The 27,812-nt window shown below is 43.1% G+C and overlaps 1 protein-coding gene across 2 annotated transcripts; it reads left to right on the forward strand.

Annotated features, from left to right (window-relative positions):
• The first annotated feature begins 487 nt into the window (after positions 1–487).
• KBTBD11 (kelch repeat and BTB domain containing 11) lies at positions 488–27,812 on the forward strand. 2 transcript variants are annotated; one of them, XM_066547290.1, is made up of 4 exons: positions 488–585; positions 2,867–2,969; positions 14,576–14,704; positions 15,137–27,812. In XM_066547290.1, exon 4 carries the CDS (start codon positions 15,212–15,214, stop codon positions 16,976–16,978), a length of 1,767 nt encoding a protein of 588 aa, XP_066403387.1. In that variant the 5' UTR covers positions 488–585; positions 2,867–2,969; positions 14,576–14,704; positions 15,137–15,211; the 3' UTR covers positions 16,979–27,812. The 2 variants fall into 2 exon arrangements, with proteins under 2 accessions (XP_066403387.1, XP_066403388.1); XM_066547291.1 differs by lacking the exon at positions 2,867–2,969 and having other exon boundaries at positions 504–585.

Consider the following 27,812-nt stretch of genomic DNA (forward strand, 5'->3'; position numbering starts at 1 on the left):
CAACCCGGGCAGCGTCCCCGCCGCCCCCCGCAGCGAGCGGGCGGTGCCGGGGCCCGCGGGGTTCCAGCCGGGGCGCTGCGGCTCCTGCGGCAAAGCCCCCGGCCCTGCCTCACGCAGGGGAGCGGCGGCGCCGCCCCACTTACCCCCGGCACGGCTCCCCGGCCCCGCCCGGAGCTGAGGCAGGGAGGACCCGGCGCTCCCCGCCCGGCGCCACACGGGGGGAGTTTCCCCTCAGCGCGGGCAGGTGGGGCCGCTCTGCCGCCCGCCCCGCCTCAGCCCCGCGGGGCAGCGCGGGCAGCCCGCGGCGCTCCCGGCTCGGCCGCTGCCCCTCGCCGGCAGCCGCCGCCAGCAGCAACAGGTCCGTGCCCGCTCCTCCCTCCGCCTGCCAGGCGAACAAAGGGGCCGAGCGCGGCCCCGCGCCCGCCCGGCCCCTCCGCCAGCCCGGCCCCTGCGCTTCAGCCATTTGCTTCGCCTGGCACCGCGGCGCCGCTCGCAGCCGCCTCCCGCTCCGCTGCCTGGCCGGGCGGCGGGGCCGCTGCGCTGCGGGAGCTGCCCCGGAGCGGCGCGGGGCTCGTCGGCCGAAAGGTGAGCGGGGAGGCAGCGGGACGGGAGCGGGGCCGGGGGCGCGGGGAGGGCTGGTGCCGGTGTCTGCCGATATCTGCGGTAAGGACCACGACGTGGAGCCACGGTGGCCGCGTGTGTGTGAGAGGGGTTGCTGGAGCACTGTCAGGTTTAATCGTGTTTCTTTTCTCTGGCCCCCTTAATCCACCTCCTCTGGGCAGCGGGGAGGCCGGGCATATCCCCACATCCCTTCTCCATATGTCGCAGAGCAGCCAGCCCTGATGCCTGCCTATTTTATTTTATTTTATTTTATTTTATTTTATTTTATTTTATTTTATTTTATTTTATTTTATTTTATTTTATTTTTTATCCTGCTGACCTATTAAAAATCTAAATGACTCTACACTAACGTTTAGGGATGTGTAACAGCAGGAGATTGCTTCCCGCTATAAATTCTTCATGGCGTGCTACCCCATCCTGCTAAAAGCACGCGCAAGCCCTGAGTGAATATACGCGTGCAGGATTTGGCAGGGTGGAAGATGCTTCAAAAAAAACTTGTACTGAATTTCAGTAGGTAGATTTTTATGTCTGGTGATTTAAAGCAACAAAAAGCAGACTTCTGAACCCAAACTTACACATAGCACAGAAAATGATTGTATTAAATCCTATAGCCAACTTTTTTCACCCATCAGGAAAAAATAAAACCCTCTAGAAATAATAATAATATTTTGTAAAGCTTTCCCACAGCAATTAAACCAAGCAATAGAAAGCTGGAGCAAAAAGCTAGGGAAAAAAGTAGGGCAATAAAAAAAATAGAATAGCAATAAAATAGAACAATCTTTCTGTGGGATCTGAGGAGCAAAAGAGCTTCTCTGTTTTCCAGGGACTTAACCATCTGTCTCCCAAAAAGGAATTAAGTGGAATATTTGTGGAAAATAATAATTAAATTGTCAGTCGTATTGACAAAGCAATATTTCCTCCCTTGTTTAACTGCTTGGCCCATCCTACTTGTTCTGCATTCTCCTCTTCCCAGAACCCATCACACAGCATTTATTCACTCTTTAATTAGGACATCCAGAGCATGCCAGTGAGATGCTCTGGTCATCCACTGCTAATGGCACTGTCTGATGAGAACCTGCCAAGAGCCAAGGACTGCTCCTGTGCCTGCCCCAGCTCCTCTGTGCTCTGCAAGACTCGCTCCTGGCAGTGGAGCCACTGAAGTCAGTGGTGCCACTTGGAAGCTGGAGTTTGCAGGACTGCACCTTGATAATGTCAAAAGGCTGAAATCTGTAGTAGCTTCCTTTCTTTTACAAAAGCTGTGTTTGCATCGCTTTTCAATATAACCAATAGTCCAAAGAGATGGACAGACTTGAAATGTCATTAAATATTAGAACGCCATTATTTGGCAGGAACATTCAATTAAAGTCATTAACTGGCTTTACTATAGTAAGGCAGGATTATAGTATTTAGGGCTGGCCTAGGTTACCATAGAGACGACGATGTGGTGAGATGACTGCATGACTGCATCCAGATCCTACTTACCAGGGGTTTCAGCATCCTGTGGTATCCTGTTGCAAGAGGATATTAGGGGCAGCTGACTGCTAAAGAAGGGTATAATAAAACATCAAAGGAAATCCTGCAATTTCTTTTAAGGTAGAATTAAACTTTGTTTTAATTTTTTTTTTCTTGGTAGGATCCTTTGTGGATTTTGCAGGGATTTTTCTGTTTATCCCTACTGACACTATACAGCATTGCAGTTGGGACTCTGTTTCTTGCCTCTGAACAGAAGCAGGGAAGTCATTTTATGCCACTTCGCATCCTTGAAAATACCCATTTAAAAATTAGCTCATTTTCATTGTATTTTATCTCATTAGCCTTCTCAGAACATGACATTTTTACTCTTGGCATTTTATTTTTCAGTGACATTGTCATCATCTATTGTTTCTGCTTCATGTTTGGTCTCAGTGTTGTTTTGTCTGAGAGCAGGCATGATTAGTTCCTTTCATTGGAGAAGAATTACTTTATAGCAGTTCAGGATTTGACAACCAGTTTAACCTGATGTGTGACTGAGCTCTCATTGAGCAGGAGGGCACCCTGCTCTTTCCCTAGCCTGGGCCATACATTCCTGCCCCATTCCCTGTGCCAGAACTCTTCACCATGTGACAACGCAGGGAATCGACAGAGATTTTTGCCTTCCTCCTGCAGTTAGTTAAACAAGCACTCAGTTTACACTGCAGATGTTGGCATTGCCAGTGGGGTTAGTCCCGTGAACAGAGTGTTTAAATCTGTGTGTAACTCTCTGCAGGATCAGGACCAATTGATTGGCAATGCTGCACCCTTTTCTTCATCCTAAAATGCTCCTTGGATGCTAACTGGCAGTTTTGGCTTCAGAAGGATTACAAGACTGGGTCAGTATTGTATATGGGTGATTGAGTGTTAATGCAAAAAAGAGCTGGCTGGGTGTTTTTATTTTGCACTGCACATTTGGTACTTCCCAATAAGTTTCTTTCTTATACCTCATCAGTGAGGATGGCAGGACTCATGATTGGTTAAGTCAGTTTATTTAATGCAAAACAAGCATGAGAAAATATCCAGTGGTTCTACAGATTTTGTACCATGTGTCAGGGGGAGAAAAAAGATGTGTCACGTAAATGCTTTTCAGGTGGGATGTTTCACCAGCTGCCATTGCTTTGTCTCTGGGTGAAACAGACAGATTGACAGCCTTTTTAACTCACTTGGAAGCACACCAGAAACCACAATCTTTCTATACAAATATGTTGGTCAAGCAGCTTCCATGCTGTTATGTAGTCTGTCACAACATAATTTGCATTAATTGAAGTTATTTTACATTTATGCATTCATAGATTAGCACAAGCTCTTAGTTGTTTTTCTGGACACTGACTCCTCCAGAAGTACTTAAGGAGCTAGGTAAGTTTTGCATCTCAGCTTTGGATCTCTAACTGCTGGCAGGCTCCTGGACTTCTGAATCATTTCAAACTATCAACCTGTCAGAGTTATACAATAGTTTTGTTTTTTTCTTCTTGGAAGCAGTTCTGTTTTTTTCTCTTTCCCCCTTTCTTGTAAGTAGATTGAAAAAACAGGGCCTAAGCTCTGGACATGAACTCTTATTTCTGCAACCCATATTTGAGGTGTTAGACAGAAAGAACTAAAAGCCAGCCCTTTGCTGTGGGAGTGGCAAGTGAAACAAATGTTCTGATTCCATCAGTCAAAGATAAATCCATTCTTGGGAGAGTTTTTCTCTTATGCTGTAGCTTTCTTTCATCTTTTCTTTTTACTGCAACTCCCTGCATTGCTTTAGTTCAAAAAAAAGCTACCGTTTACATTTGTCTGTACAGTTGTGGTGGATTAACCCTGGCTGGATGCCACATGCCTACTAAAACCTGCTCTCTTACTCCTGAGCTGGACAGGGGAGAGAAAATAAAGTGTAAGTCTCGTGGGTCAAGATAAGCACAGTGAGCTATCACTTACCAGTTACTGTTACAAGCAAAACAGAGTTGACTTAGGGAAATCAGAGTAGGATAATGAGAAATAAACCCAAATCTAAAAACACCTTCCCACCATACTTCTCTTTTTCCCAGGCTTAACTATACACTTGAATTCTTTACCTTTCCCTCTACCTCAGTGGTACAGGGGGAGAGAGACTGGGCATTGTGGTCAGTTCATCATGTTGTCTTTGTTGCTTCTTCTTCCTCACAATCTTCACCTGTTCCAGCAAGGTTGAGGGATGGGATGAACCATGGGAGAAGGTTCTCCACAAAATTCTTCAGCATAAATCCTTCCCATGGGCTGCTGTTCTTCACAAACTGCTTCAGCATGAGTCCCTCCCATAGGGTACAGTCTTTCAGGAACAGACTGCTTCAGCAAGGGCTCTCTGTGGGGTCACAAGTTCTGCCAGCAAATCTGTTCCAGAGTGGGCTTCCCACAGGGTTATGGTATCCACAGCATCCACCGGTTCCAGTGTGGGATCCTCCACAGGCTGCAGGTGGATCTCTGCTCCACCATTAACCTCCATGGGCTCTAGGGACAGAGTTGCCTCACCATGGGCTGCAGGGGACTCTCAGCTCCAGTGCATGGAGCACCTCCTCCCTCTCCTTCTGCACTGACCTTGGAGCCTGGAGATCTGTTTCTTTCACGTACTCTCACTCCTGTCTTCTCTGGCTGCAGTTTGCTCCTGCGCAGTAGCTTTTTCCTCTTCTTAACTCTTATCATCATCCCAGAGGCACCACTACCATCACTGATGGGCTCTGTGTTGGCCACTGGAGGGTCTGTCCTGGAGCTGGCTGGCACTGGCTCTGTCAGACATGGGGAAGCTTTTGGCAGCTTCTCACAGAAGCCACTGCTGCCTCAGCTGCAAAAACCTTGCCATGCAAAGCCAGTACAACAGTGTAAGAAATCCAGATGCTCATGAAGTTAATTGGAATTGTCCTTGACTGCAGTGGAGTTGGGGTTTAAGGTCATGTCACACTCTGGCTTGATCAAAATTCTCTGTGAAGCTTAGGTGGCAGTTTCTAGTTGCAGGCTACTATCTGGAGCCTGCAACTAGAAACTGCCTCATTCTCTTCAAAGCCATGGAAGTGAGCGGTACACAAACATACTTCTTCAATAGCAATTGATAATTGAGGTTTGAAGTTTGGTTTCCACAGTACATACAGAAACAGCAAAAGTAAATGTCATTTGAGTCTATTGTGTGAGCTTTGGAGTTTGTCAGTGCCATGTGTCCCAAGAAGTTTTTAATTTTGATCTTAGGAAAACGAGGGCAAAGACTGTTCATGTGCGTTCATGTGATAAAATTCACTGGTGCTGCTTCTTTTTGTTCAGGATGATGTCTGTACCAGTCATTCTCCGTGAATGACCTTTGAGACAGGCAAGAGAGTTGGAAGAATCTGTTAGTCCAGTACCTGGACAATATTTCTGCCAAGGCTTGTACCCCCAAAATCAGGCAGCTTTTCACATAACAGTGGCTGAAAAACCTCAGCATCTGGTTTGAGATGTTGCTGATGTGTATCTAAAATCTTTCTAGAGGCAACCAAAGTTTAGCCTTCTGACTGAAACATCAAAATCTCTAAATGGTCAGAACCACAAGCCAGGATCCCTGAATCTAAGCTTCTTCTCATAGCTCCCAAATCATAACCATAAAACCAAACATCTCTCTGTGTTCAGCATTCTGATGTAAAAGTCTTGATTCTTATTCTAGGCCCTGGCTGTACACCTCTGTCCAGATTGCAAACTAATAAATGTAAAGGATAGCACTGTGACTGTTGAACATGCTGCATATTTAACTGCATGCATTAGCAACCCTTTATTCTGTAGCACTTGAAAATGACAAGTTTGAGTCATGGACTGAGTCAGACATACTACAGTATTTACTTCTACTCTGTGTCAAAAAGTCCAAAAGCAGATAGGACAGTTCAGTGATCATAATCACCCTTCATGGTTGTGTTGCCAGTCTGGATGTCTCTTCAGAAAGAGCAAGGATCGTTCTGTGGAGAGAGAATTCCAAAGTGAAAAACAGCATGTACATTTCTTCAAGGTATTCAGGATGATCTATTTGACACCTGCTTTTCCATCAAGGCCATTGGCCAGAACAGAGAAACCAAATAGACGTGAGGTGAATGATCTGAACAGAACATCGTTTTGACCTAATTTATCCAAAAGTTACTGGCTTGGTACAGGAGTAAAATTCTTTGGCCTGTTCTTGCAGGAATAAGATTAGGTAACCAGCAATCTTTTCTATCCCTTTCATTTAGGTACCCGTTGGCCTCATTCAATGGAAAAAAACATTATAGTGGGAGATACTGAATTGCCTGCTCTAAATTCTTGTTGTAGAGGTAGAGCTTAGTCAGAGAAATTAGTGTCAGAAAACCTTTCCTGAACGCTCAGGCTCAGCATATGAAATTCACATTATAGTAAAAAATGCTATGCATTCAAGGCAGAAAGTGTCAGCCCATGAAAATAAGAGTATTTTAATAGAAACCTATTTTGTTTTTGTCTCAGAATGGTCAGCAAGTGTTAGCTTCTACTAATGTGAACAGCATGCATGACACTCAATTTTCTCTTCTTTTCCTTTATAATTCCAATGATTACATAAAGTCATTTAATACTTTGTTAAGCCCTCCAGTTGCATCATTGCTGCTAAAAGCATTCCCATTGTTTGGTGAAATCTGGGCTGACAGCTTACAGGTGCTCCTGATGGTAAAGGCTTGCTGCAAAAGTGCCTATGACTGCAGCATGCATTTCTCCTTTGAGATCAGTGCAAGTGTTTTTCAATCCCAGCACAAGACAGAGTGGCTTAGATCTCCAGGCAATATAGCTGAGCCCTGATTCTCTAAAGGCAATGGGAAGAAGTACAGAAACTTTGTTTTTGGCAGAGAGCAGAACCCAGGATTCTTCTTTCTCACCCTCAAAAACATTTTTTTATTGTTTCTCTGAAAAGTAGTAACTGCTTTAGTCTGAAGGAGAGTGACCTTCATAGACTTGGTGGTCTGGGCACTTGGTAGATATTCAGGGGTTTTAGTCTTGTCAGGCAAAAGAAGGGGTAGTGACAAGTTTCCCATGGGGCTTGGTCACAGCTCTAATTATGGTACAGAAAGGCAAAGTAGCAGCAAAAGTCAGTATTGCTGTCTTTTAAAGTAATTCAGGTATATTTTGCAGAGGATTCTGGGCTGAGGCACCCAAAGAAAAAACTGAAGTCCCCTGATGGCACAAGCTAAGGACTTCATCACCATGGTCTTTACTGGGTAGCCCTTGGTAGCTCTCATGCACTTATTTTTGAGGGTCCAAATTAGTTGGCATCTAATTGTACCCACCCATGCATATGTGTGCAGAACCTGTGATATGTTCCAGATTCCATTCCAGGAGCTGGTTACAGCATTGCTGTGCAGCTGAGACACACAGCATCAGTCTCTCTTGCAGGAGAACTGAGAGGTGCATCCCACCCACAGATAAATTCTGTGTGGGAATATGGCCCTATGTCTATCCACCTTGGCCTGATTTTCATGAAATAAAATAAAAGAAGTCAAACTCCTGTGAGTAACCTAGTAGGTCACAGTTATAGGAACCAACAGCAAAGTATACCAGCAGCATTTTTGCCATGGCAGAGAGAAGTCTGTGCAAGCTGATTCCTTCTTTCAGATTAGGGCTGTCATGCTGGAGGCTTTGCTCTGCTATCTGATCTGGCTGTCTTAGGTCTTGCATCTTTGCTGCATTGCCAGCTGCCAGATAAACCTGCCCTCAAAGTCAGCCTTTGCCGTGTTTAGCACTGTGGCGGGTCTCTCCGTATTGAATCCAGCCCAAGGTCTGTGTAGAGACAATGTCTGCAGGAACCTGGAATTTTTCTTGAAATCAAACTGCCTGTAATGAATTTTTTAGTTGCAGCTAAACCTTAGTTTTTTAACTGTAAACCTTAAGTTTGAGGAAGTATCTGGGCAAAGAAACCATATATGAGCTCCAGAAATGGGAAGGGTCCCATTCATCATGTATCTAAAGGACCTCTGCCTTTCTTAGCATCACTTACATAATTTGTCAATAAACCAGTGAAACTGTTCAGTTTTTAAAAGTGGGGCTTTTTTTTTTCCTCTTAAGTACTAGATCTAGAGTTTGTCTGACAAAAAAAAAAAATATTTTCATTATTGCCTTCTCTAGAAGTTTTTCTTTTGCTTTCTTTTCCTAGGTATAAGTCTCGGAAAAATGGGACTCTTTCCTTGCCTTTGAAGTCTGTTGTTACCTCTCACATTCAGTCTTTCTCAAGCACAATGGTGACATAGTTTGGCAGATTTCTGGTGCTTTGGGCTCTTCAATCTGTATGTCCTTTCCATAATGATATAAAAGCAAAATCCAGTTTTATCTTAGAGCGGGAATTTAATATCCTCCAAAATTGTTGCCCCTTCTCCTGCATTAAACGCAATACAGGGCAGGTGCGTTGCCAGAGTGTAGTACATTTATGGAGATCAAGTGCTGTTCTGGAATGGAATACCAAGGCTGACTCTACTTTGATTTTCAAAAATCTCTCTAAACTAATTTGCTGGTTTGCTTGACTTGACTTCTCAGTGGATATTGTCCTCCTTCTTTGTTAGCACCAACATTGCCAAAGTGTTTGTAGAGACTTTGAATATGTTTGCAATTTGTTGGCAATACAATTTAATACTGAAAAGCATTTCTGCAGTCAACATTACCACATTACAGTACATTACGCACTAATGCTTAAATGAGGCATTTAATCATCACAAGTTGATGCTTTGCTTCAAGTCAGTGCTCCTGGTGTGTGGCAATTTTCAGAATTTAAGGTCAGAAAGGATTTCTAGATCAACAAGTCTGCTCTTGTCCAATTTTATTTACCCTCACTTCCCAAGTGCCTTCCAGCAAGGCAGATACTCAAGATCCCTTTCATCAAATCAGAATAAGGATCTTCCCATGTCGCATGAAATGTCCATGTAGATCAGCATCCTGCCTCCCACATGAACCATGATCGAGTATTGACAGAAGTGTATGGCAGGATACAAATATGTATTTCTACATGGGATACTTCTTTGTCTTTGGATATTTATACCCTGACAGTTTTCTCACTCAGGATCCTCCTAAGCTGAAAGTACTTTTTGGGTTTTATTCTGTAGGTTTCCTTGAGCCCATCCTTCACTCTCCCCATCAATTAAACTTTAATTAACCACAATATGCTCTAGCTGTCTTTTTTCCTCCCCCTCAGCAGCATAAATATTTTGCTTTGTTTATGCTTACACTTGGTTTGCTTAGGGTTTCTTCACCAGCCTAAGAAAGCCTTCAGCATGCAGAATTTTCATGTGCCTACACTTGTGCACAGTCATCAAGTCACAGAGCAAACATACCAAGCCTTGAAGAAGTGTCAGCTCTGCATTTCTCAGGCTGACTAAGGCTTGCTGTACTAGTTCTCCAGGCTACTAGCACAAGCCACATTTTCTCCAAAGCCGTGTGGCTGTTAGAGGGTTTCCAGGCTAGGTATCACCTTTTTGCCTGAGAGCTGGTGTGCAGTGTGGAGACAGAGCAAGCCTTTGTCTGGTTTCAAAGTGCTGTTCTAAGTCTCTCACTAAAGTGGGGGTTTTTTATGTCTCTGAAATTCTTGGGTACTCTTCTCTGTCTTCACAGATTTTTAAATGCTACTTCCAAAATGTAAAGCCTTAAGCATACATGCTTCCATCCATTCAACCACCATGTTCCATTGCAAACCTACAAATGCTGTAGAGGCAAGGTAACATTTTCCCTGTGGGTACTCTGTATTTCCCAGTACACGCATTCAAAGACTGCATTCATCCCTTCAGCTGTAGCACCATGCTGGTATGTTTGGTACTGCTGTCAATTTAATGGAGTCTTAGCTGTGCCCAGATATGATGAAAGCAACCAAACTTCAGTTTATCACAGACATGACCACATTCTCTCATATTTAGAAGTGTAGCTGTGAGCCCATGTGTAGAATTAGCAGCAATTCTGCAGAAAAAGTTTTGTTACATTCAGTGTGGTGTGGCCATGCCATACTTATCTCTTGACCTGTAGTGCATTAGTGATAAAAACACCACATCAGCCCTGGAGTTTTTCCCAAAGGTATTGTAATCACTCAAAGCTTGTTTCTGACTGTTCTTTTTTTTTGTTAGACTTCTCTTTTCTCTGAGGGATATTGGAGAGAACTTGCACTTAATCTTTCCTAGATTTTCTTTTGTAGGAGTGTTATTTCCTTTTTGTTGTGAGAATTCCTGAGAGACACTACTCCTCCCTAACTATTTCTGAAGAGTCCAAACTAGAAGGAGCTCAGAAAGATAGTTTCCTTTTTAGAAAATGTTTGTCTCTATGAGTATAACAGTTAAGAAACCTTTTCTCTGGTCATGATGACTGTTTAGAACTTGTATATTTTTGGTTTAGATTTGTTAGCTATAGTATCGATTTAATCAAGCTTTTGATAATATTTTTATTATGACTTATTTCCTCTCTCTTTTCCTCCCTGCCCAGACATGCACAGCCTTTTCTTCCCCTGAGTTTCTGATGAGGAACTGCTGTCCATGTGTTTCTTGTGTGGTCTGTAGTCATAAGCTGCAATTCTTAAATGTTTATTTTTCTTTGTAGTTGTATGAAAATCTTGTAGTTATGAGATAAAGACCAATTCATACCTCTATTACATATTGTCAAAAAATTACAGCACCTTAAGAGTCAAAATTTGCATTTGCACATGAATGTGAAAGCAATACTATAAAAGCCATATATATATCCAGCAGTCAGGGCAAGACACTAGGATTATAACATACCCAACTTTAAAAAAGGGAGAGAAAAAATTATTCTTTATATTTTTTTAATTGAGGTGGCCCATTGGAAGATAACTGTATTCTTTTCTTACAAATAGGAGGTTAATCAAGTGGTTAAGATTTAGAGTTTAAATCTGTAATGGGCTCCATTATGCAGGACCTCCGTAATGCAGGACCTTCCTTTCAGAGAAATGGCATCTTTATGCTCCAGATGTTTTCCCCATCTACAAAGAGAACATTTTTTCTTCCAAATTTCAGAGATCTACTCAGTGACCAGGAGTGTTGCAGACTATTTTTATAAGTACACAAAGCACTCTACACTTGACATTGCCTACACTTCACCCTGGCTAGTTCTACTTTCAAGTCATTGTTTAGTTTTTAAAATAAATATAAGGGATGTTATTTCTCTTTTGATGATCCTGCCTCTTTAGATGCCTTAATCATCTCAATCAGATTACACCCCTATCTCAAGGGACTTCTCTACTGAAGTAAAAGTTCAGCAGTCCAAATTTTTATAAAAGCATTTTTTCTGGATTAAGGTGGAGCAGAATGGTAGTGTGTCATTTCTAAACTTGTAAGTCTCCTGGGGAGGATAGCCTGCTTATGTAAATTAGAGTTGTTTATGGTAGAGAAAGCACTGCTTTTATTTACCATGAGACTGAGTCAGAGCCGTTTCCATTTGTGAACTGGAGAGAAGTAACCCAATTCCTCCCACATGCACATATTCCCTGGAGAAAGTGGGTCTTGCTAGGGGAGGTTTGGATCAAAGGCTATTAGCACCGCACTAGAAAAACGAGGAGAGAACAATTCAATACAAGCATTTAATTGGATTTTATCAGAAGGACTGCCAAATGAATGCAATGCCAGGAAACTTTACCTGCAGCTCTTTATTACAGTTTCTCTGTCAGAAAAACTGTGCCTTCTTATCTGTGCTGTTACTTGAGCAATGTCTTACAGCATTTGAGGTTGGGGCCACACATTCAGGATATTGTGTGTCATTGCCAAGTCTGTAAATACAGTTCATGTTTGTTGGCAGCTCCTCTGTCCATTAACATTACATCATCCCTAGACCAAACCCATGATAATGAAAACATTTTCAGACCAAGTAATTCAGCTTCTGACTTAAAAGTCCCCAGTATAAAAGGTGACCTCAGTCCATAAGGTACCATGTACTCTCAATAAATTGCTCCCTTTTCCTTGCTGTTTGTGAGTTTTGAAAAAATGTTAAAACCAAGTTTATTTTTAAGCCAAATGAGATCGTGGGGCAGTCAAATTCTTCTGAATCATCACAGCTATCAAGTATCTTCTGCAATTCTGTACTTTTTGAATATTTTGTCTGCCAGAACAGCAGTACAGCTCTTTGATCACTGTAGGTAAGAAAAGAACAGAGGAGGAGTTCAGTATTGTATTTCCATCAGGCCCTTTCAGCATGTTCCTGTTTCATACTAAATCCATGACCTTTTAACTCAGATCAGTCGTGTTGCTCAATAATGGAAAGGTTCCACTACTTCTCTGAATTGTTTTTTCAGTTTCATCTTTGTGTAATTCTTGGATTTTGTTTTCAACTAGACAGAGGTGCTGGGATTGCTGGAGTGGTCTTTGCTGTCCTGGTCATTGCTGTCATTGGCAAAATCCTCCAAACCCTCTTTCAGCTTTTCTAAGTCTTCAGCATCCCCATATTCCTTGTTCCTTGTTGCCTTAATTGTATGTGGTACTTTAAGTCCTTCTCATACTCAGCATGAAATTCAGCATATTCTTGGTAATTAGCTTTGGATATACCAGAGGATAATTTTCTTCAGAATTCTGTTGCTTCCCATTAGCAAGCAATGCTATCAAGTCCTTCCTTCTCCTTGTGATTCCTCAGGGGAATTGGAGTGGGTTAACACAGATGTTTGTTACAAGCTTCTTTCTCAATAACGTTTTGAATGTGTCAAATCAAACTTATAAACCAAGAAGATATTTGAATGTGGGAAAAGGTATGATTATGTGCTTGAGGAGGATCTCACTTTTTTTTTTCTTTTCCCATTAGCTGAGAAAGTTGAAAAGATAAGTTTTTCTGGTTATTGTTTTAACTACTTTGAATATTCTAAATGGTGATTTTCCTTTGGGACATAATGCAAGAAATGCATTTCACTGTAGAGAGATATTACTGGTATTAGAGTTACTGTTTTTGACTTTTCACATTTAATCACCCATACTTCTAATTTTTGGTAGCGTTCTCTTTCATTCTTCCTTTATAGTTTCACTTGCAAAATCAAGCCATGACCAAGAGCTTGAAACCATCTGAAGCTACTAAATCCTTCTTGTGGGGGGGGTACATAAGTAGAAGTTAGGAGAAGCGGTGTCAGAAGTGACGTGTGTCAGGAATGGCCAGAATATTGTTAGTTGCAGTAGTTGCTCTGTGTACTGTTAAGGCTTGATGAAAAACATATTCACATCAACAGGGATGCTGCCCAGTACATCTTCTATAGACACACTGAGTGTGCACAGGTCACTGCCAATCCTTTTGTCTAGTTAAGATTTTACTGAAAAAACTCAGTAAAGCTTGACCTACAGAGTTTGGGTTTGCACAGCAGGAAGTCTGCCACTAAAGCTAGCCAAAGTTCATACAGTCATAGAAAGTTCCTAAGTCCCAGATTTTTAAACACTCAGATGAGGAATACAAAGTTGCTGAAATCTACAAATTCTAATAAGTTTTAAAATGCTGTTGTTGTGGCCTGAAAGTCTCCAATACCCAAAAATCAAACCTTAGCATTGATTTCAGTCTAACTGAATGTGATCAAATGTAGTAGAAAGCCCTTTACCAGGCAAGTGCACAAAATAAAGCACCATGAAGAAAGACTGATATTATCATTTTAGTAAAGTTTGCATTGTAAGTATGGGCTTCTAAATTTCCTGTCTGTGTTGAGGATTTCCAGACAATGTCACTTAGCAATTATGCTTTCAGTAAAAAAAAATATTAAAAAGTTAAATCTCCCTAATGCTAATTTAACAGGGTAAATGAATCATGTCTGCTAAAAGGAAGCCACAATGCATATTTTACATAGAAATGAGTGTTCCTTGAGGACTGTGAAAAAACTGACAAAGGGGATTTTAATGGAAATTAATAACCTCCTTAAAAATAGAATCAGGACTGCAGATACTTACTTTATTATATTAAGTACATTCAGACAATTTTTATGCGTCACTCATCAAAACTTAAACCAAGTTTTGATGCTTGGTTCCAAGTCCGGGAAGTTAATAAACAAACATGAGGCAAAGAAATGGCAGTTCATTAAATTCTAAAAACTATACTTGTGAAATGAAGGTACAACTGGGTGGTGATTGTGCTGACAGGGACTAACCTACTTACAGCCATGCCCTCCCTGTATCCTGCCTTTTCCCATGAGAGACTTCATGTTCTAATTATCTATTGTGATTTTTTTTCCTTGCTTCTACTTTTTATTAACAGAATCTTAAAATAAAGACATGATCTTTTTGAAGTCTAATTAACACCTTGCTAATGCTTTACAGCTACATATGCTGCTACACAAATGTGAGATTGCTCTTGTCCTGAGTACAGAAAAAATACTTTCATGTGTTTCGTAAACGCGTAGGACTATTAGCATACTTACAGTGTCTTTAAGATATTCTAGATATATTATTAAGGGAGACATAACTTTAATGCTCCCAGACTTCAAGCTAAACAGAAAATCTATCGATTTTAAAAATATTAATATTTTTGTTTTAAACAGGGGGAATGCATGAGGAACATTGATATGAAGAGAACTTTCTGAAGGTCATGCCAATGAAATTTGGCTAGTGGGGAATCGCCTTCCAGAATAGACTGCGGCCTCAGCCTTCCACTGAAACAGTTGCACAAGGTGAATACTTTGTGATAGTACTCCCAAGTATCTGCCCTTAAAGGAGACTTTTGCTCATCACCCAGCGCAGTGTAGGGACCAGTTGTGAAAAGGATTGCAGTGCCTGCAGACTGCTTAAAATTTCTGCAGAGCAACGGGAAAACCAAAATTGCTTTTCAGGCTGTTGAGGTGCTCATCGGGGCGATCCCACCGAAAGAGCTCAGGTTTTCGGGGGTGAGCTAGTGCAGTTGACGCGGGGGGCGGCCGAGCCGCAGGGTGGCTCCCCCAGCAAAAGGAGAAGCGGCGGTTTAGCCCCGGAAACCAGAGGCGGCCCCGCCTGCGAGAGCGGCGGCCCCGAATACTAATCCTGGGAGGCGGGAGGTGTGGGGGGAAAGAAGCCGCGGGGGAGCGAGGAAGGCGCGGATGCTGAGCGCTGTTGGGTCTGTCCCGCAGGTGATGGCCGCGCCGCGGCGGCCGGCAGCGCTCCGCACGGACCAGGCGCGGCGCCGCCGCAGGTAGCGCGGCTCCATGGAGGGCAGCGGCGCGGCCCCGGAGGAGGAGGAGAGCGGGGCCGCGAACGGCGCTCCCCCCCCGCCGCCGCCGCCCACGCCGGCCGCCCCCTGCGGCTTCAGCTCCTCCCTCTGCTTCAGCGCCGCCGCTGCCGAGCCGCAGCCGCCCGCGGCCGGCGGCCGAGTGGTGCAGAACCAGTGGGAGATCAACAACGCTGCCTGCCAGCCGGAGGAGGAGGATGAGGAGGTGGTGGGGCAGCGGGACCGGCCGCCGGAGGAGCCCGACCTCGTGATCGAGGTGTCGGGCCGCCGTATTCGGGCGCACAAGTCAGTGCTGGCGGCCAAGAGTGACTATTTTCGTGCCCGCGCCTCACGGGACGTCCTGCGGGTGAAGGGGGTGAGCTACGGGGCGCTGCGGCTGCTCATCGACTACGTGTACACGGCCCGCATGGGCGAGGTGCGGCACGACAACCTGGCTGAGGTGGTGAGCGGCGCCCGCGTCCTGCAGATGCCCTGTGCCCTGCACTGTGCCGCCGAGGCCATGCGCGCCCAGCTCTGCCTCGGCAACTGCTACCAGCTCCTCTGCCTGGCCAAGAAGCAGCGGCTGGCCGAGCTGCGGGAGGCTGCCTATCGCTTCATGAGCGACCATTACCTGGAAGTGCTGCGGGAGCCCAGCGTTTACGGCCGCCTCAGTGGCGCTGAGCGGGACCTCATCCTGCAGCAGCGCATGGATGCCGGCCGGCCCTGCTTACTGGTGGCCGAGGTCAGCGACGCCTTCGAGCGGCCGGGTGGTGGCAGCCGGCCACAGAGCCGCGAGAGCAGTCGGCCACAGAGTCCCTCCTCCGTGGTGTCGCTGGAGGAGAGTGGCTCCCTCATTCACTACTACCAGGAGAGCAGCGGTGAGTGGAGGGTGCTGACGCGCCTGCCCGAGGAGGCCAACGCCAAGGGCTGTGCCATGTGTGTCCTCCACAACTACCTCTTCCTTGCAGGGGGCATCGTGACGGGGCCGGTGGGCAGCGAACCCAGGGCCCGCCTTTCCGACAAGGTCTTCTGCTATAACCCCCTGACTGACACCTGGAGCCAGGTGCGGCCGCTGGCTCAGCCCCGCTCGCAGCTCAAGCTGCTGGCCCTAGATGGTTACCTCTATGCTGTGGGGGGCGAGTGCCTCTTCACTGTGGAAAGGTATGACCCACGGGCCGACCGCTGGAGCCCTGTGGCACCTCTGCCCAAGGGTGCCTTTGCTGTGGCTCACGAGGCCACCACTTGCAACGGGGAGATCTATGTGTCAGGCGGCTCCCTCTTCTACCGCCTGCTCAAATACGACCCCAAGCGCGACGAGTGGCAGGAGTGCCCTTACAACAGCAGCCGCCGGCGCTCTGCTGACATGGTGGCCTTCAAGAGCTTCATCTACCGCTTTGATGTGAGCAGCGGCCGCGGTGGGGAGCAGGGCCCAGGCACGAGCGGCGGCGTTGAGGTTTTCCGGTACAACACGGTGGCCAAGTGCTGGAGCCAGTGCGCCAGCCTGCGGCCCAGCGGCGGCCCCATCCAGCCCTTCCGCTGTGCCCCCTTGGGCAACACCATCTACTGCGTCAACCGGACCGGCACCCTCCGCTTCAGCCTAGCCCAGGACGGTGAGGTGGAAGCCGATGGTGGGCTCAAGGGCACCTTTGATGGGGAGCTTCTTAAAGCTCCCTTGGATGCCAAGGGTGTCCTCCTACCCTTTGTGCTTACTCTGCCTGAGAGGCTGGACAAAACAGGGGACCAGGAGGGCTCCCTCCCACTGTAAAGTGGGCAGCCTGGCTCTGGCTTCCTGAGAGGGGAGCTGGGTTGCAGATCCACAAACTCCCATCTACACAGGGGACCTTCTCTGTTGTGTTTGCAGAGAAAAGGGACTTCCTCTTTCCTCCTCTCTGGTCTCAAGATGTTGAGCTGGTTTTAACTCAGCTGTAACTCTTCTCATGTTTGCTGGGCTTTGTGTGAAAAGCCAAGCACACAAAAGTAAAAGCTGCTATAAAGGATAATCTCTGGATTATGTTTGTGCCATTCCCCAATCTGAGAAAAACGTTTTTAAACCTGGATTTCTAAAATATTCTTGACAACAGTGTCATAATGGGACATTAGTGTTAGTTGTGTGTTTACACATAGTTGCAATCTGGGCTGGAGCCTTTTCTGTCATTTGTGGGTTTTTTTCCCCTCTGGGATGATACTGAGGGATAAATATTGCTGGCAACATAGTTTAGCTGCATTAAACCAACTATTTCCCGTGTTTAAAAAGTATAGGAAGAACATCTCCATCACAGCCTTTCATTTCTGGTGCAATAGATGGTTTAAGGAAGCTGTGGCACTGTATTGGTCCCAGGAATTTCAGCCACAGATGAGGTTGATGAGATACCAAACTTAATTACTTAAAACTTGTGTTTTAAGTAACACAAATGTGAGCCACATGTTTTACTTGGAATGCAAAGAAAAAAGAAAAAAAAAGGCAAGTTACCGTTCTATAATGTGGCATTTTATGGTAGATATGAAATGTTGATATGTTCTTTAATTGAAAAAGGCAATGTTTTCTGTATGAAAATATACTGTTTTATTACTTTTCTTGATCAGAAATTTTGAATTAAAAATGAACTGAAGCTGTTCAAATTGCAACCAATTGACATGACCATGTATGCCACTAGAGCTGGGAAAAAACTTTGTGCTTCATATGCTCTTTAATTAACTGCAGGTCAAGGAAGGTTAACCTAAACCAACCTGTGGCAAAAGGCCTTTCCCACTTATTTTCAAGACCATCAAAAGGGGACATGGAAAATAGGAATGTGCTACACATATTATATTGTGCACTAGCATGATGTTTCTTCCCTGTCTTTTGAGAGACTGCTTTATTTATTTTGAACTAATGATTGCTGTAATCAATAAGTCCTTGTTAATTGCAGTACGTGCTGATGGCATATGCTGTCATTGTGATTCTAAACTGCCCAAGAGTGCTGTTTGTGGGGCAGCATCCAAGTGAGGCAAAACCATACTAAACTTCTTCCTGCCTGTGGAAAGTTGGAGCACACTTTTTGTCATGTTACTCAGAACTGGAAAACATGAAATGTCTACACAGACAGACTATATTGAAAAGGGCACATGCATTTATTTTATACATTTTATATTTTAAAAAAATCAGTAGGCAAGGCAAATGTTTTAGCTTTATGGTAAATCACTGAGAAACCTTTTCTGAAAAAAGAACCTGTGTTTTTGCTGGTTTAGTGCTGAATATTCAGCATGGAACTCGCATGGACTGTGGAAGAGAATTGTTTATACTCAAAGCTCTAGTATAGATTCATATTTTAGAAAGACATAGGGACCTTGCATCAAAAAAAGCAGATATTTTTATGTTTTATTAAGATGTTTTTGTTAAACAGGACTTTAGCATTCTTACACATAATTGCTAGTTCCAAAGGAAGGCAGCAGGCTCTGTCCTACGAAACACCATCTGTACAAAAGAGAATAGTGAATTTCATAGATACTTCTTTCTTTCTCTTTATTGTTTGGGTTTTTGTTTGGTTTTTTTTTCTCATTGCTGTTGCACAGGGTTTTAATGCAGCTGATCTGGTTAGTCATTCTATAGAAAACAGTGATCCAGTCCTAAAAGTTCTTAGCCAAGTGAGCCCGTTCCCTAGTGAGCTAATTAAAGCATCAGCCAGGCAGGAGCTGTAGGCCTGCAGAGTGTGACATTTATCTTAGCCTCAGTACAGGTTGGTGCAGTGGAATTTAACATCCTTCACAGAATATTTGATTTAATTCTCAGATGAGAATCCTTGGAAATATTGACTCTAGATTAAATTACAGCATTGTAGTTTGAGCAGGAAAGAAAAATTACATGTTTGCTTTCAGCATAATTTTTATGTTAACTGTAGAAAGTATTTCAAGCTGTGTAATGCAAGGCTTTAGATGCATACTTAAACTAGAGATGTAAGTGCTAGGCCAGATTTTGAAATAGTAGCATCACCAGGAACACAAGGAAACGTCTGTTTTATCTTGCAATACAAGGCAATTTCATAGTTCAAAGACTTACATAGTATAGTTCTTATACTACAGTGTAGTGAGGTATCAAGCCAGGTTTTGCATTCCTATTAATTAAGCATTTTCATTCTGCTAATCCATGAAAATGCTTCTAAATGAATTTTGGGAAGTTTTCATGGTTTAAGATGTGACAATAATCCACAAACTTTTGGGATAGAATGAACCATATCCTTTCTTCCAATATTAATTGCTGTACACTATGAAGAAATACATTTCTACAGTAATAAGTGTTCAAGAAACCTGCAGTGGTTGGTGTTTTTGCTAGCTTCTATTTTTTAAAAAAGTTGAATCAAGTGCTTACCTGCTTTCACTGTGTACACAGTGTCAGTGGGGAGAGTCTGGGTTTCATTAGTAGCTGTCTATCAATTCTGTTTCCTTTGTACACTGCATAGTCACAGCCTGATGATTAACATCAGAGGCATGTTTCTAGCCAGATTTCCTACTCTGTGGCCTCTGTTTCCTCCCTGGTAGGCCTGAGGCAGGTTTGCTGAGAATTGTTTTCTCCCCCAATTCTATCTTTACAAAGAAACCCCCCCCCTCCCTGCCCGCCCCCAAATTTGGGTACTAAAACCATAACTTAGTCTTCAGGCATTTAAAGACTGAAATTGTCATTCCAGAACCCTCTAGTTTTACTTAAACCTAGCACAACTGTCTCTTTGACATGTGGAGCTGCTGAGCAGTTCCCCTCCACCCATTTGGAACTGCTCAGAGCAGTTCCACACCTGCCTACCAAGTGGGATATCCAAAAACCACTGATGTAATAGGGTTTAATTTAGGTACAAACTGAAAGGCCAGGCCACCCTCAAGTTGTGTTTGCATGTGTGTTTTGCTTTTAAATCAGCCCTTTTCTCTAGAGTGGCCTGAAGTGTACTTGGCATAGGAACATGGAGACCTGTGTGTGCTTTCTTAGCCTCCAAGCATTCAGTCCACATCTCCCACCCTCTGTCTGGTTGTCAATGGACTAAAGAAACTCTTTGAGTTAGACAAGGTAGTCATCCTCACAGAGTGATCTGAGACAAGCTAGAGAGACATAGTCTGCCCTGCTGTCTTTCTTCCCCCTGAATGTTACAGTCCTCCCATTTTAATGGGACATGCAGGAGATAGTTGCCCTAATTTTTCAGGGAATAATTTTTCCTCCCTACACTACCCCTGTTTTCAAGGTTGTCTGCTAGGGAATTTAGGCTTGAATTCCCCTAAGCTTAGTGAGGACTGAACTGGGGCCTTGCTGTTCATGTGTGTGTGTGTGTGTGTGTGTGTTCTCAAACCTCGATGGCTGCTCAGGAGAGGTACATGGGAACCACATCCTGCAGCTCTTCCTCAGGGGTGAGCTTCATGCAAATCCTCCAAAAGCTCACACACACAGGCTCCTGTACAGTGAGTTCTGAGTAGATTGCAGGCCCCACCTCCTGGATGGGTAATTCAGCATGGATCTTGTATGAGTTGATACAATCAGATGTGTTTTCTTTGGAAAGCTTTTGCAGACAGGCTCTGTGTTTTGGGTTACCAGTCTGAGGTGAGCTCCTCTATATGCTGTACTGGGCAGCCAGACAGGTAATTTGGATTCTTCTCAGGGGTACCATCTTAGTAAAGAGGCATTGCAGTACCTAACAATGAAATGCCTAAAGCCTTCATTGAACCTAAAACTAAATCCCGATTTCAATAAAGAAATGCGATTAACAGATGAAAGCTTACTGTTTCTATCTACTAACTGGTTCTATAAAATAGAATCTTCATTGCAGCAAAAGCATGTGTACAGATTCTGTTTACACTTGAAACTAAGTCAAAAAAGTAATTGGCAAAAGAATAATCCTGTTTGATCAAAACTGGCACTGTTAAGCAACATGGGGAGGATGTTAGTCTTACCCTAGTAATGGTTAAAAATGTGCAGTTGCTGATGTAAATTCTATCCACAGAAAGTTACTTTGTAAATAAATACCTGGTAAAATTTAAAGTGATGAAAGAATAAATTACTCACATGAAAGCCATACCTCTCCTGTGCTGTTTAATTGGCTCTCAGAGTGCTGTATCCCAATTACCACTATTCATGAGTGGCTATTGCTTTTCCTGATTTACATCATGTATTCTGTTGACTGCTCCATAAATGTGTTAACCTTCATTATCACAAAACTTAACAGTGTTGCTGGTGCTTTGTGTCTGGACTGATATGTAGTGTTTTCTGCTGGAATTAATCCAGATCTAGACAGAATCCTATCTTTGGGCTTTTTTGTTTTTTCCCAGTAGCATTGCTCCTGGGAAACTTAAGAAAACACAAGAAGGGGAAACAGTAGTACTGTTGAGCAGTCATAGTAAAAAGCATTTTATTAATTTGTCTTTTTTCTGCTTTTATTTTCCTGAGTGCGTTGGCACTGGTTTAGCAGAACAGCTCTGTTTAGCTTTTAGCAATAGTATGAGTCTGAGTACTATTGTAGCAAAGTATGTTTTTACCTATTTTTACCTATTTCCTGCCTCAGTTCCTACTCTGAGGTAATGTAGTGCAAGTTTGTAATAGTTCCATGCATTTACTAGGTTACTGGAACTATTCTGACTTCATATTACTGCTACTAAAAGCAGAGATTGACACACAAGCTCAGTAAAATTGCGTGCTCAGAGTATGCGATCACACACGTTTCATTTGGTTTGGCCTACTGAATGCTGAAAGCTGCTGGAATGAACCCTCTGGTATTAGGAATCAGCAGGAGTGCTGGTTTTTGCTGGGGTCAAGTTAATTTTCTTCACAGTAGCTGGTATGGGGCTGTGTTTTGGATTTATGCTGAAAACAGTGCTGATAATAGAGCTGCTTTCATTGTTGCTGAGCAGTGCTCACACAGAGCCAAAGCCTTTTCTGCTCCTCACCCCACCTCAGCAGCAAGGAGGCTGGTGGTGCACAAGAGCTTTGGAGGGGACACATCTGGGACAGCTGACCCCAACTGACCACAGGGATATTGCAGACCATTTGTTGTCATGCTCAGCATATAAAGATGGAGGAAGAAAAAGGAAGGGAGGACATTTGGAGTGATGGAGTTTGTCTTCCTAAGTCACCTCTATGTGTGTTGGAACACTGCTTCCCTGGAGATGGCTGAACACCTACCTGCCCATGGGAAGCAATGTATGAATTCCTTGTTCTGCTTTGCTTATAGGTGCAGCTGGTTATTAAACTGTCTTTATTTCAACCCATGAGTTTTCTTGCTTTCCCCCTTCTGATTCTCTCCCCCAAATCACTGGGAGGAGTGAGTGAGTGGCTGTGTGAGGCTGAGCTGCTGGCCGGGGTTAAACTGCAGCAGCATGCTATTTTGCAGACTAACTTTCATGAATTACTCAAAGGAAAGAAATGGGAGTGAGGGATAGGAGGGAAGACATGAATTCAGAGTCAAAAAGTAGCTACTGTATATCCAGTTGAAACAAATAGCAGGGATGGGAAACTACACTTGGTACTTGAAACAGTGATGACTGTAGGGCCAGGTTTTTTTCAAATATTTCTTGAACAGGCTAGGTTTTTTACCAATTATATTGCTACTTCTTACCATTTTACACCTGCAATGCTTCTCAAACCACCACAGTGTTTAATAAGCTACCTTCTGCAGGAGTCTCTTGCTTTGCTTTCAAGTCTTAGTGAATAAACACTCGACAAATCTGTGAAATCATGAAATAACAATGTTGATGCTTCCACTTTCAACAGATGAACGCAAATTCTTTAGACACTGTTCACAGTTCAGGTGAATTATATGTGTAACTGATTTAATTTTCAAAGCATATATAGGTAAAGCTTTTTATGTACTCCCAATTTATGTTGTAATGAAATAAATACTTTAAAAAAAGATTATGTTCCCCATTAAGGATTTCTGGGTAATTGTTGTTTTTTCTTTGTTATCCATCCAATCAGTAAATGGTATTATATTTTTTTTCTTATAAAGCAAAGACAAAATTATACAAATTATCAGACAGGTAAATATTTAGGAAATGTTTCTAAGGCTAAGCAAAAAAAGGAATATTTTCATTTCACAGTGCCCTGGGTGTTTGGAACTTGAAATATTCTGCAGTGAAAGCATTTTCCTAAATGCAGATTAGCATATAGTCCACTTAATTTTTATTTCCTTTTTTTCTTTTTTGTTGTCAGTATGTAGAAGTGCATTATTCATTTATTGAAGTTACATGTAGGTTTTCCCAAGATACTCTCCTGTGTTATGTCCCACATGTCAGATTTTTGGCTGGTGTAGATTTACAGCAGCATAAGTAAAAGCAGAATCAAATACAATTTAAATTCCCTACTTTGTCTCCTATTTATTTTCTCATCAGATATTTTGCTTGTCACGAGGCCATATGACCTGTTTAAAAACTGCAATATTCATAGACTACGTGTGGTTGCACTTGCTGGAATTTCTGTTATTTCCTTACCTGTTGCAACATGCAAGCTTTCTTACATTTTCTTAAGAAGAGCTAAATTCTGCTGCTGATTAAACCAGGGTAAATCTGGAATAGCTCAACCAAACATCTTAGATTACCGGGTTTTTTTTTCCATTCAGCCCCAGAGTTTTGAGTCTGTTATAAAATCACTGGGGACCTCCTTTGGAAAACAAAAAGAAAAGTCCTGATTGAATAAGACTCAAGCAGTCAGTCACTTGAATGTGTTTTGGGTTTTTTTTTTCTCTTTCACTAGAATATACATTTTTAACTCTTAATATTTCTCTGTGTTGCAAACTACACATTGGGAAGTTTCATGGCAATTAAATTTATGTCAAGCCTATACTCCTGCTTGATTCACTGAACATTTTGCACCTACATCTCTCAGGATGCTTAGGCCCCAGGCTCAAGCTTCAGGTGTAGTCTGGTAAATTACGTGACTGGGCCCAATAACCTCTGCCATGGTAAATTTTCCAGTTCTGAAATGGTAAACTAAACAATTGTAGCACAAAAGATTTGGGTTTCAAAGACCTCTCAGTCTGGGCACACAGATTGTTGTTACCTGTTTCCAGGTATAATGCATCACTTGTGTCCATGTATTCAAAATTCACAGTAAGTTTTCATATAAAAACATCTGCAAGCAGATGGTGTTGCCCTGTATTCCCCTGAAGGCAGAGAAGTGTTGCTGGAAAGACAAATCTTCAGTTGCTAGACTGTGCAAACAGGGAAGTCACATACAGCTGTGAACTCCCATGTCATACTGAGTAATTATCAAGTGAACAACATGTCATCAAACATGAGTTTACAGCCTAAGGACAGATGTACCTCTCAGGGGTGGGGACAAAGGAAACTCAAATCAGTAGCTATTAGTGCTGGGACTATGCCTAGAAACAAACCCCATTCCTGTTTCAGGATTGCATTGTCTAGGCAGCTGTCAAAAGAAAGAAGTCCTAGGCTAAATAACAGCACGTGGCTGAAAGAAGGTCAGGAAGCAATAAATGTGGCAGTACCTGCAGGCCTCTTCTTAAAGTGAATGTGAAGAGGATCTGTGTCTCATAAATCCCAACTGGAGCAGCTGCTGGTGAGCAAGCTCAGGCAGAGGGAGAGGAGCACGACTGCCTGACAGCAGTGACACCTGCCTGGCAGGTGGCTGGTGGTGAGCAGTGACCAGAAAGAGCTGAATGAGCATCCTTTGAATGACAGCTGTCCTGATGTGGTGTCCTTGGGAAGGAGAGAGAAAATGATACATGCCTGGCTGTCTTGTGTCATGCCCTTCATTGCTGTGCTATCTCCCTGTGCTGGCAGTGCCAGTTCTCAAATTCCCTGCTGAGCAGCTTATACCTGGGAGTCTTGAAGGTGATGACTTTTTATCCTCCTTTTTTTTTTTTTAGTACTTATTTTTTTGCCTGTTTTTTTCCTTTGTCTATTTTTGTTATGCAGTCTTCTCTTTTTTTACCTCTTTCATATTTTTTTTCCCTTTAGAGGTTGTACATATTTGTCTCTCAAACATTTCAATAGGTAACACAGAGAATCTGTGAATTTGGAAAAATTACCTTTTGGAAATCATTGAAACCCCTTTCCTCAGGAGGCAAACTTTCCTTCTGTAGCCTGGTAATTTTTTCCCTTAATGCAGCCCTAAATTTTTAGATGAAGTGTGGAAGACTTAATGCATCTGCTTTTTGGCAAAATGGAACCATGAGCTGTTCACTTCCTAAGGAAATAGAGGAAGTTTTGAGCAATTAAATTAGTCATAATGCAGACTTAAGGCAAGAGTTCAGCACCTTTTATTAAGCTGACCTGAGCTTTTAGTCCCCTCAGAACTGCAGCTACAGAGAAAAGGAACTGCAGGATTAAAGTATTGACCAGCTAGGAGATCTTTGAGGAATAAAGTAAGAGCACAAACTGCAGCAGAATAAAGTTAATTCCCACACCATTTAGAAACCTTTATCTTAGTGGTCAGGGACTAATTTACTGACAACTTGTTCACACATTACAGATGAAGGCAGTTCTTTTTTCCAGTGCCATCATGATCCCCACCTCCCTGTCTCATCCCATTCTGTTCCCTTACCCACTGATTTGCAGTTCTTTGCACATGTGAAAAATCATTGCAGAGTCTGACAGTAGAAAATTTGTAGGAATTTTTTTCTATTCTGCACAGGTAAGAACATCTGTCATCCTCAATGATGGATCATTTGTCTCTCCCATATTTTTTCTAGTTAAAAAAAACCACAGGATCTTTATTAGAACTAGAGAAATAAAAGCTGAGATTAAAAATAATTTTAGGGAATGCAAATAAGGCAAATAAAGTTTTTCCATCATTGACAGTCTCTTTTTAGATCATAATGAAGTCCTAGACAGGCAGAGAGTCTTCTTAAAAATACATTTTAAACTCTTAGGAAAATGCAAAATAATGCAGGTCCATGAGAGAGTTCCTGGGTTCAGAGCAGCATGGTGCAGGAACTTCCATGGGTTAATTAAGAGAAGATGAACCTCTTTGCTTAACATTCTTACTGAAGTTCTCTGCTCCTGTGTATCTACTGAAAGCAAATGCTGATTCTGACTGTGATTCAGTAACACACCTTGGAGGTGCAGTACTCTATCACCCTATTCTAAAGCAGAAGGGGTATTTCAAAATACTTGCTGGAAAAAAAATTGAGAGAAACACCCTAATTAATCATCAGCTTCCTTCATATCTTCTTCTTAAGTGCTTCTTCAATTAATCCAATGTTATTTAAATGTAGATTCTGTCTGTGTCCAAGTCTGGTTTGCCTTTGACAGAGTTGGAGCATAAAGGTATGATGGTTGTGCATATGGAATGTTTGACAAGCCTGGTCCATAAAAAGCCCACGCTGGCTCTTACTCAGCTGGCTGACACACTAATGGGAAGGAGCCCAGCCTGTCACTTAACTCATCATACCTCTGTCATTGCTACATCAGAATTTATGGGCAGGTTGTTGGTGTACAGGTGTGTGTCAGAGTACCTATCACTGCATATGCCTGTAACACGTTTTCATCCCGGGCTAGCTAGGGGCATTGTGCCTCCAGGCAAGAAGAGGTGTGCCTCTGCTCACCTCATACTCTCTTGTAAGCAGCAACTGGAAGGCCATGGGGAACAGAATTTGTTCTGGCTCACACTGAGCAGACTGTCTGGCTTGGTGCCTGCAGAAAGGAGCAAAGCTGTATATTCCCTCTCCCAAAAACAAGAGAGGCACAGCAGCTCAGTTGTTACTCCCTTGTAGGACTCTGGGGAGAGCACACTTCCAGGCTTCCTCTTACTCAAATTACAAGGTTGCCCTTCATTCCCAAGAGCCAAGGAAAAAGCTCAGCTTACATGTGGTAAAAAAGTACTTGTAAAAGTTATTTTTGAAGGGGCAGTAAAAAAATCAGGATTTGCAGTGGCTACCCTTGATGTTGCTACTGTGTTTGAAACAGCTGGAGTGTAGGTCTCCTCATCAGACCTAGGGCTTTCTCAGGCACAGTTTCAATGTGAAGGGTTTCAGACAATAGGTTCACTTTCTTTGAACTCTCCCAGCTCTCTGGGGGCACTAAAAAAGGCAAAGGAGCCAGTTGAGTGACTGCAGCAGTTCATCTTCCTCAGTGCTGCACAGGGACTCTGCACTGCTGTGCTGTGGTGGATGGCAGCAGGTGGGGAGAGAATGGGAGCAAAAAGGGGCTTGAGTGAAGCATTCTTAGCAAGAGGAAATCACAGGTGCAGATTACCTGGGAAAACAGTTCCCTGTTCATGTTGACTCATATATGTTTGCACATAGTTTAAAAAAGACAGATAATTCTATGGGCAATGAATGCTTAGTTCCTGCTGCTCTTGCATTAGGAAGTAGAGATATCAAGAAGACCTAGTTTTATTTCTGGCTCTGCTGTAAAATTCCATGTATTACTGGGGGAAAGCTGTTAAAGCTTCAGTTCTCTCCAAAGAGAAAAGTGGGGGTGGGTAGGGAGAGAAAGGTAATTCAACCCATTAAATATTGGAAATAAGTCTGGGTTTTTTTATCAATAAAGGACTTTGGGAATATTGGCTAATACTGGGGAGTGCATTTTACTGTTTCAACATTTTACTGTTTCAACATTTTACTCAATGTGAACAGAATATTTTCTTCCTGTGAACCTGACCAAAATAAAAAGAAGTGAAATTGTTCCTA

Source organism: Molothrus aeneus, chromosome 3 (assembly GCF_037042795.1).
Source record: "Molothrus aeneus isolate 106 chromosome 3, BPBGC_Maene_1.0, whole genome shotgun sequence".
In the NCBI taxonomy this organism is placed as follows: Eukaryota; Metazoa; Chordata; class Aves; order Passeriformes; family Icteridae; genus Molothrus; species Molothrus aeneus.

Coding starts and splice junctions, on each gene's coding strand:
- KBTBD11 (XM_066547290.1), top strand. CDS start 15,212: ATGGAGGGCAGCGGCGCGGCCCCGGAGGAGGAGGAGAGCGGGGCCGCG.